The sequence below is a fragment of the Metopolophium dirhodum genome, chromosome 4 (genome assembly GCF_019925205.1).
Source record: "Metopolophium dirhodum isolate CAU chromosome 4, ASM1992520v1, whole genome shotgun sequence".
In the NCBI taxonomy this organism is placed as follows: Eukaryota; Metazoa; Arthropoda; class Insecta; order Hemiptera; family Aphididae; genus Metopolophium; species Metopolophium dirhodum.
This window is the reverse complement of record NC_083563.1, coordinates 30269321-30280258: the sequence shown is the minus strand read 5'-3', so window position 1 is coordinate 30280258 and position 10938 is coordinate 30269321. Positions and strand designations below refer to the sequence as shown.

At 26.6% G+C, this 10938-nt stretch overlaps 1 protein-coding gene across 5 annotated transcripts; it reads left to right on the top strand.

Moving 5' to 3' along the window:
* The first annotated feature begins 680 nt into the window (after positions 1 to 680).
* LOC132942906 (nucleosomal histone kinase 1-like) lies at positions 681 to 6739 on the top strand. Of its 5 annotated transcripts, none has more exons than XM_061011615.1 (8): positions 681 to 801; positions 2542 to 2678; positions 2753 to 2799; positions 3077 to 3143; positions 3361 to 3560; positions 3631 to 3844; positions 3912 to 4094; positions 5961 to 6738. In XM_061011615.1, the coding sequence occupies exons 2-8, from the start codon at positions 2549 to 2551 to the stop codon at positions 6074 to 6076; spliced, it is 957 nt and encodes a 318-aa protein (XP_060867598.1). In that variant the 5' UTR covers positions 681 to 801; positions 2542 to 2548; the 3' UTR covers positions 6077 to 6738. The 5 variants fall into 5 exon arrangements, with proteins under 5 accessions (XP_060867598.1, XP_060867597.1, XP_060867600.1 ...); XM_061011614.1 differs by having other exon boundaries at positions 696 to 957; XM_061011613.1 differs by having other exon boundaries at positions 697 to 961; positions 5961 to 6736.
* Positions 6740 to 10938: the final 4199 nt, after the last annotated feature.

Below are 10938 nucleotides of genomic sequence, written 5' to 3'. Positions count from 1 at the left end.
GGGTAAAGATATTTATATTTTTAAAATAAAAATTTCAGCCAAAATAATTTTTTATTCCTGACATAAGTTTTGTGAAAAAAATATGAGTCAATTAATTGATTCAAAGTAAAATGAAGAATTAATATCAAAAAGTGCTTTTATTTCTTTTTTAAACCCATTGTATACTTTCCGTTTTTTTCCTGAAAATGATTGTGGATCAATTGGAAGGATTTTCTGGCTGGAATTAATTTATAGGCTCAAGCATTTACACAGAGACAAATAAATCCACCTTGATGGCAACTGACTGTTAATATTAATATATTTAATTTATGTCAATTTGAAAGGCTAGTTAGTATTTAAAAATTATATTTTTCATAATAATCACGAACACTAATTTTTTGGTTCTGGTTGGTTGGGGTTATAATAGTTATATCTTATATAAAATATACAATATGCCACCAAACGTTTAAATTTCAATACACTTTGATTTTTTTTCTACGTAAACAAATTATACTTACATTTTAATAACTTGGCTTTAAATTATACAATAATATGCATAATAAATATTTAAGCCCTATTGAATGTTGCATTCAAAAGAATAAATTTGTTAGTACCCCTTAAAAGTAATACACAGGCAACTAAATATTCACTATTGTGGTTACCACATTATCAAGAACTGATAAGTGTAAAATTAACGGGAATGAGAGTCTTATCTCACTGGCATGACAATTTAAATTGACACCAAAATCAAACGGCAATAAATGTACCAAAACTAAACGGACCACAGAAAACTGTTTTTTCTGCTGACTGCTACAATAATAGGTTGCTACTCGCTAAATCATTATTTATAGTATAATAGTTAAATAGTTTGCGTATTCCACTTTTCATATTTTGTTTTGTAAATCGTTTGTTCTTACGTGTTTTAAACTTTCACTCAACCCAACCTACTACCGGAGACATTTTCTGCGTTAAATATAAGTTCGTAAGTGTATGTGCTGCACTGCCGTTAAACGGTTGTAAAGCATGCATTTTATGCATCATTATAATTGTAACAATAGACATAATATTATAAACAATTAATTAAAAATGAATCGATTGAACCAATTTGTTTGTGTATATCTTTACTGAGTAGCTTTATAGTTTGTGTGTGTTGTAGATAAGTAAATAATGGCTATTCAAATTTGTCGGACACATCTTAATGTATACCTATCATTTTTGGAGCCTTATAATTTTAACTCCATAAATAATTATATTCACGGGCATAAAGTTCTAAATAAATTTCTGTAAATTGCAATTGAGATATTCAGTAATCGGTAATTATAATTTTCCCGTTTTGCTTTTAATATGATTTATCATTGTTCATTTATAATCAATAATCATAATACTTACGAGGGGTGATACCACAAAGAAGTTCTTACTTTTATATATTTTATATCAATCCACCTTCAATTTATATAGTATAATATACAGTTTGTCCACGATCAATGGAAACTTTAAATAACTCAACATACCTTTGTAGAGATCTAATTTTAACCATGAGTTTTTGTTCAACAATCTACCAAAGAAATAAGAATACTCATATTTATAGTGCTGTTTTTTTTTACGTATGGGTACTGAATTTTACACATGCTTAGTATAACTTATTTTTTATAAACAGCAACCACCTATTTTTAAAATCAAATATTTTTCTTTATGAATTTTAGTGATTGAACCACTTATATTATTTGTGCACGCACAACATAAAAAAATTATTTTTATTAAGAAATGTATTATTTTTGGGCTAAGTGAGATGGGTTTACGGTCTACCACTAATTTCCTAATTTTCTCCTGTAGTTTTTGTTTAGAGACATATTTATACAAAGAAGCTATTATAGTGGATTCTTCTTAATGTGGGCACCGGTTAATATGGGCAAAATTGGCAAAATGGTCTGGTCCGAATTCCAATGAAGTCCTAATAACTAATTTTGGTTTATATAGCATACCACTTAATTCGGGCAAATGAGTTTGGGTATTATGTTTTTAAAGAGTTTGGTAGATCATGAATAGATTATTAAATATGAAGCTGAAAATTCAAGATAAGAATTAGTAGTATAACTGATATTATAAAAAGTTTTTAACTACTGAAAAAATAAAATAATTTATTTTTGAGTATAATACTTACTTAAAACAGTAGGTACTGATTAATAGCATCTCTATTGATATATTGAAGTATTTATATAAGTACCTATTAACTTTTAATTTTTAAAATATTAAGCAATCCTTTATGAAATCTTAATTTAATTAATTGAATAAAGGTCTAACACTTACTACGGTGATAATAAAATGTGGACACAATTTACCATTATCACGTAGGCACAGCGAAGACAATACCATTTTATCACCACCACTGCAGTGTTAAAGGACCTTTCTAAATATATAACTTTAATATGACTTTCTTGAATAAAAAAGGAGCCATATTTAACTATGGGCATTAAGGTTATTCTAGTGGGAACTATTGATCATATTAATTTATTTCTTAAAAAGTTGAACTTAATAACATGTACATTTTCATTTTAATTAAAGGTGAAATATGAGCAAAAAAGCAAAAACCACACCTAAGGAAGAATTACCACCAGGATCATTATTAAAAGATATTAAAGGTATCGAATGGGAAATTCAAAATATAATCGGCAGTGGAGGATTTGGATATGTTTATTGTGGTTGGTTAAGTTATTAGTTATTAATAATAAATTATAATAAACAATAAATTCCTTATTTATAATGTATTTTTTAGGAACAAAACATAAATGTAAAACAAAAACAGAATATGCAATAAAAACGGTATGTTATTTTTAGCAATACTAATTGTATGGTATAAACAAATTACTAATTAGTAATTAGTAATTACATACAATTTAAAATTTAAACAAAATTATTTTACTGTAGTATGCTATATTATTATGTTATAATATCTTTTGGTTTATCTCAACACATTGTATTTATAATGTGTTGGAAAATAATTTTGTTTTTGTTTTATCTTTGTTTGAATTAGTTATATTATGCAATTGGATTAATAAAATAAATTATTCTTAACTGAGCTTTAATTTAATGGTAATAGGAAAATATGGAAAGTGGACCCCTATTTGTAGAACGAATGTTTTATCTCAAAAACGTGAAGGAAGAAGGTATTTAAGTATATTTTTTTATAATTTTATACTCTGCTTGCCGAGAAAATGTGGTTGTGCACAAGTCAAACCTTGTTGTACCTCACTGCAACCACCCAAATCCCCACAACCACACTCTTTGGATCTAGTAGAATGTGCAAAGTAACCACCTTCTCTCGGCAAACAAAGTATAGACAAAATAAAATACATTTATGATTAAATTAATTTTTACTTTTAGATGTTAAAAAATGGGTGACAATTAAAAAGTTGAAAGAATTACCATTGCCAAGATTCCATGGTTTTGGAAGCACTATTCACAATGGCAACAAATATAGATTTATAGTCATTGAAAAGTTTGATAAAGATTTGGAGGCATTTCTTCAAACTGTTTCAGATAGTTTACTACTAGGTGCTGTCATTAACATAGTTCGACAAATTGTAAATAATAATTTTTTTTTATTAACGTTCCATAAATTTGTACTTATTTTTATTATTTTTATTTTTATAGATTGATGCTTTAGAGTTCATACATGAATGTGGATATGTTCATTGGGACATCAAATGTCAAAATATATTTATTGGTAAAAAGCCTAAAAATAATCATGTGTATTTAGGAGATTTTGGAATGGTAACTAAGTATAAGACTGAAGATGTTAAGCCTGATAAGAAATGTGCCAATAATGGTACACTAAACTATATAGCTATAGATGGCCACCTTGGAAGTAATAATTTATTTAAATTTTTTTTTTAGATTCTTTACATTTTATAAAAATTATATTTACTTTGTAGTGCATACACGGCGTGGTGATCTGGAGAGTTTAATGTACAATGGTTTGGAATGGTTAAAATTAAAATTACCATGGAAAAACTTAACATTGGCTAAAACTATAAAATCTAAAAATGAAATGAAAGATGCAATTTTAACTGCAGAGCCAAATAAAAAAATTTATGATTTCAATAATGTACCAAATTGTAAGTATATAAATTCTTTTAATGAAAAAACAACAAAATAAATTTACTCTATTGAATATTTTTATTAGTAAGCATTAAATTAAATTAAACCTATTTGTTGTATGTTACAAGGGAAAATATAAGTTAATGTAATAAGCAATATTGGTTCAATGTTCACAGACAAGGGTAGCCACAAATGAAGATAAATAGATTATTAAACTTGAAATACCAAAAAATTAATATACTGTTTAAGAGGGTATGACTAAAAGGATTCTTGTAGCTTCTTTTAAGTATAATATTTATTAAAAAAAAGCAATACATTTTAAAGAAATCTACTTATATTTCTATGTTTTTCATATTGTTATTGATGATATTCAAAAACATCACGATAAACTTTCAATAGCAATACATTCATTACTCTAGATCCAATTTAATGCTCCAAAATGAAAGAATGTGTACCTACTTGTTATAAATGTAAAATGTGAAACTAGTATAGATTATATTTTAATATATTTTCATTAAAAAATAATTTAAAACTGATATTCTCGTTATCAATAATAATGTAAACAAAGTGGGGTAGGTGAGAATTTATGAACCACTGTAACTGGTATCTAAATATTTGAAAGCAACAATAATTTTACATTATTTTATTTAAAAACAATTTTATCTACAGTTCAACTTAATCTTAAAAACTGTGTTTTGCATATACTTCAAAATGTCTTCTATATTCTCAGATTGAAGAATTACTTCTCTAGAGTATTATTCAATGTCGTATAATATAAGCCACGCCTTAAGTTGGGTGGATTGGTATTGATAGAAACCCAATTATAATATAGCGTTAAAAGGTTTAATACAGTAGGTAGAATAGTACATTTTTCCAAAGGAATCCTTCTTCTAGACCAAAAACATAATTTACTAAATTAAATTAGTGTAAATAATATTATTATTTTTTTAAAATTAAAGTGGCATTTATTGATAATTTACAATCTATGCATTACTTACACCAAGTAAATTTGATGAAAGAATTATAATACAGGTTGTGGATAACTTGAAGGAAAAGTATGAACAATATAAAATTGTTTATCGGTATAACAATATTATTTGAGCAACACCAATTTTTACTTTAAAACACGCCACTGGTATAATCATGTTGTATTGTTAGTTGATCAACGTCCAATAACTATTTTCTAAATAAGAGATGATGCTGTATGAGTATTATGACTTATGAGCTTATTGTGTTCTTACTAAACTTGTTCTGAATAGTGATGTGCATTGGGCACTACTGAATAGTTTGTACGATCGATTGTCATTTTTTGTGTGATTTTTCGATTGAATAGATATTATTAAGTACTAACCATCGATTTTTTTGAAAAATGATCGAGTAATTCACTCGATAGTTCATAAGTGATTTTTTGATATTATCGACCTAATTCAATAGTTTATAAAATAATTGAATAATTAGAATAATAATGATAAATAAGTAATTAGTTCTGACCATCACTAGTTCTGAAATACATTTTTCAAAAAAAAATAAAGTCATTTTATTTACAAAAAAATACATTCCATTATTATTGTATTTTAAATCTTAAATACATTAATTATTTTATTGTGCTTTATTCCACGAGAGAACTTGCCAGGTCTGCGCATTCCCCCCCCCCCCCATATCATCATGCTATCAATACCGGTTCCCCTATGCTAGGGTGACGCGAAGGATGCGCAGAAAAACCAATTTTGGTCAGGCCGCGGCATTTTCTCTTGTGGAACAAAGTATAATTAATTTATGTGTCAAAAGTATTAAAAATAAATTACTGATTTATATTATTTTGGAGAAATTGTAATAAAAATAATTTTGATATTTTAAACTCATGGCTGTACTATAATTTACAGGTTATTTTGAAGCCATGCGTTTGATATATAATCTGGAACCTGCTGAAAAGCCAGATTATACTTTCTTGAAAAAGCTATTAAAGCAGTATAAAACAGAGAAGCTGAGTCGAAGATAATAACCACAAAATTAAATGTACCTAATTTATATTTTAAAATAAAACTAATGATATATTGTAAAGTATATAACTTACAGTATATTAGTATAGTATGTACAGTGTTTATAATTGTTTATACAATTAATTGCTTCTAAAAAAAGAAGTTTGTATACTTTTCTCTATTAATAAATAATACAATTTTTTTTGTTGTTTGATCTGTCCATAATTGTCGTGTATATTAGTGACTCAATTGTACCTTTTTTTAAAAAGTTTTTTATGTGTTCTAAAATAAGTTTGTTAAATACTGTCTTATTTTCTTTTTCAAAACGTTGTATACCATCAAATATAATTTAAAAAAATAAATATATATTATATAATATATTTATTTAATTTTGTGTGTAATTTGTTAGTACAGAAACATAATTAACTGATTTTATTGCCTTTAGTATGTATTTAAGATGCCTTGGGCCAGTATTATTTTCACACATGACAAAAATAATTAATAATGATCCTGTTTGTAAGAATCAACAATACTGAATGAATGGTTTTAAATCGGTAGTTGACAAGATATTCTATTGCTCACGTTAGTATTCACTTACTACTTAGTTTGTTTTTAATTAACTATTTTAATTTAAAATGTCAGTATGAGGTGAAGTAGTGATTTTAGTGATACTTTTATTATTGTTATATACAGTTTTTTTTTTAACCAACTTAATTTTTGGAATATTTGGAATATATTATATTTTATTAATTAAATAATAATAGTATGGAATTTATGAATAATTCATTCAACGAAATGATATTTAATTATATTAGCATACCTACACCTTAACTCTTAAGTTTACTCAGGTACTGAGCGATGGAGGACACAGATTTTATAATAGGTACAAATTAAAAAAAAAAAAATAATATAAAATTATGGTAAAATAATTTTTAAAAACAAGGATCAGTTAATGCCCCCACCTACAGGTGATCTTGTCCCCAAGCCCAAACCACACATCGAGGGCACAAATATGTCCCACTGTCACAGGTTCCAGATTTAAAGTATAATATCTACGGACGCAAAATGACTTTTATGCTTAAATAATGCATTCATATAAATTTCTGACCGAATTTCTAAGGAAATGAGGTATACTTAAAAGTTCAATGAGACCATTTTTACGGAATTTAAGGACTGCTACCAGATGACTTTTAGATTCTGAGCGGAGCGATGAATGTATTGATTTTACAATTAAGTGTGTATTTTTTTAATTTTTGTATTTTTGTGTCTGTCATCACCTTTTAAGACAGTAAAAATGCTTAGATTTTCTTCAACAGTATCTTTTCTGATAAGAAAGAAAATCTAGTTGGTACTTTTTTTTTTTTTGGAGGGGGGGAGTCAAAAGTAAAAATTTCCCAGTAGTTTTCAAAAGCGACGTGAAAAAACAAAAGAAAAATAAAAAAAAAACGGGAATTTTTACGCAAAATCTGTTTTTGAGAAAATCGATTTTGGTTTTGGTGCTCTAAAATAAAATGACCGTAGGTACATGAAATTTTGACCGAATGTTTATATTATCATTTTCTATGCACCATAAAATTTTCCAAATATTTTGACTTATTTTGAGCTGTTTACGGACATTTTAAGTTTCCATTTTTTTTTTAGTTTTTTTTCTATAAATATCAATAATATTTAGTTAAAACTTGAAAATTTAATAGATTCCTAGGTTATTGTTTCAAAGGCAGATGAAAAAAATTAAAAATCCTTAGTCATAGTTTTTATTTATAAGCATTTAAAGTTCAAATTTTGACAAAATACGGAAAAATCACGAAAAATAGCAAATTATTTTGAGTTGAGAATTCATAAAAATTTTTCTTTTTAAATCTAAGATTTGAGAATGTAATACAAGATTATCCATACGTTTGACTAAATTTATCAAAAAAAGAATTGTCTACAAGAAGTCATTTTTATGAGCGTTTGAAATTCATATTTTTACAACATTTGATATTCACTCGATTTCTCATGTAACGATTTTGGTATTTTGTTGTTATTCAAAAACGAATAACTGTAAATACATGAAAATTTTACTGAATGTTTATTTTTTCATTTTCTATACATCATATAATTTTGAAAATATTTTGACTCTTTTTGAGCTGTTTACGGACATTGTCAGTTTTCAATTTTTTTAGTTTTTTTTTCTATAAATATCAATAAAATTTTATTTGTTGGGTAAAAAGCGTAAACATTTAATGCAAGGCTCCTGAAATATTGTTACAATAGCAGTTGAAAAATATTAAAAATACATAGGCACAATTTTTTTTTTAAAGCATTTAAAGTTCAAATTTTGACAAAATTTATCAAATTTAAAATTTAATAATTATTTTGTAGTTAAAAATTTATAAAATGTTCAACTTTTATAGCTAAGGATTGAAAATTTAAAACAAGGCTCCACGTAAATAGGTTATATATAAATTACTTTATTCACAATAATATCATCTAATATACTTGGTATTATCATAGGCATATAGGGAGTAGGGACCACTATATGGGAAGGAAACTCCCGTTCGCTTATCAAGCCTCATCGCCACATACACGATGATTCATTACTCAATATAGTCAGTATATAGCCACTTACACAAGTTACATGCTTCATAGGCGCAATGTCGACAACTGATTTGGGGGGGGGGGGGGGGCTAAATTTATAAAATCAATACAGACCCGCATAATTTTTTTATTAGGTGGGTTTAAGAATGAATATATTTAAATACTTAGTGGGGCGTAAGTAAAATTAGGGGGGCTAAGCCCCCTCCCCTCCACACAACTAGTTGCACCGCTGACGGGGCCGATGTACTTAATTCATCTCTCCAAAAGTCCAAACCGTATATTATATAATAATTAATATAGAAATACAGCTCAATAAGTAATAGCACAAACTCAGAGTAATTATTTACTGATAAAACGGGCGGGCAGCCGAGATATCCCGGCACCCCGTCTCAATTGATACGTATATTATACGTATATTATACGTATAATATCTTGTTTTATAAAATATAAAATTAAAAAAAAAAACAATATTTTTTATAAATAAGAAACAAACGAAAAACAATTTTATATTTAAGTTCGTAAGATATTTTATGCGTTTACTGTAGATGATTATTATAGTAGGGGTGGGGGCTTAGAATGTTTCAAGTTGTATTACTTGAGAAAACTTTAGTTTTTCATCTTGTACAGTATTCACTAACTCAGATACTATAAGGCTTCTGCAATTGGACAAGTTTAAATATTTTTATTTTTTTTGTTGTTGATTTTAATAAGTATAGTATACAATCTACACAAAGAGCACAATAAGTATATGTGAGGTATAGGGTCGTAGGGAATAAAAATATAATTGGGATTGCATGAATGAGGAGCCACTCGATCAGGGGCGTACCGAGGTGGTTTTTATTGGGGGCCAAAGTTAGTAGTTTGGCCAACTCTAAAAATTGACCCAGGACAACTTGTTTTTGTTATTTTGTCGTCTTTTCATCGTTAAGCTGTAAAATGTTTAATTATTTAAGTAAATTAAAAATTCAAGCTCTTATAATATATTCCATTAGGTAAGTAGGTACCACATTTGTAATAAAATAATAAATAATAATAGAAAAAAAAACAAAACAAAGTAAATAATAAAAAGTGGGTAAGTGGATGTCGCTCTGCTGTACAGTTAGTGGATCACTGTAATGGATGTTGTTAAATTTGAATTCAATGATATAAAATCATTGTTTGAGAAAAACGATTCTGAGCGAAAACGGTCAGTCAGCCTATGTTATTAGTTATTACCAAGTATATTTGATGATATTATTGTGAATAAAGTAATTTATATACTTACCTATTTACGTGGAACCTTGTTTTAAATTTTTAATCCTTAGCTATAAATATTGAACATTTTATACATTTTTTACTACAAAATAATTATTAAATTTTAAATTTGATACATTTTGTAAAAAAAAAAACTTTAAATGCTTATAAAAAAAAATTGTGCCCATGTATTTTTAATATTTTTCAACTGCTATTGTAACAATATATCAGGAACCTTGCTTTAAATATTCATGTTTTTTTACCAAGCAAATAACATTTTATTGATATATATAGAAAAAAAACTAAAAAAATTGAAAACTGACAATGTCCGTAAACAGCTCAAAAAGAGTCAAATTGTTTTCAAAATTGTAAGTCGTATAGAAAATGCTGATATTAACATTAATTGAAATTTTCAAATATATCGTTTTAATTACAATGAAATAAGAAAATCGTGACATGGGAAATCGAGTGAATATCAAATGTTGTAAAAATATGAACTTAAATATAACTCATAAAAATTGAATTTGTCTTTCTTGTAGACATTTTTTTTTCGTTGATAAAGGTATACAAATTTATTAGGAATCTTGTATTACATTTTCAAATCTTATATTTAAAAATAATATTTTTAATGAATTTCTAACTCAAAATAATTTGCAAATTTTCGTAATTTTTACGTATTTTTATGTTGTTTTTCCCGGTGCTTTTGACTTCTCAATGCACCAAAAATATTCACTTTCCCATCGAACAAGATACTGAAGTTGAAAATCGAAGCATTATTTCAACTATTTATCGTGTACACACACACGTCACACACAAAAAGACCACTTCATTGTAAAATCAATATAAGTACATTCATCGCTCCGCTCAGAATCTATTCTCATTTTTCCGATAGTAGACAATAGGTTTTATTGATTATTCTAGTCCAGGCAGTGTTAGAATATAATAATATTAGTATATTCACTATATTCTACCTATAACCTTGATTCTAGTCAATGTCAGTATATCACTATCACAATTGTATATAAATTATCAGTTGGCCATTATGTACAGTTATTGAGTTTTTCATAAA

Bases quoted from the DNA above. Each gene is read 5' to 3' on its own strand.
- LOC132942906 (XM_061011615.1), top strand. From the start codon at position 2,549: ATGAGCAAAAAAGCAAAAACCACACCTAAGGAAGAATTACCACCAGGA. The intron at 2,800-3,076 runs GTATGTTATTTT...TAATGGTAATAG, and splicing joins CAGAATATGCAATAAAAACG to GAAAATATGGAAAGTGGACC. The intron at 3,845-3,911 runs GTAATAATTTAT...TTTACTTTGTAG, and splicing joins TATAGATGGCCACCTTGGAA to TGCATACACGGCGTGGTGAT.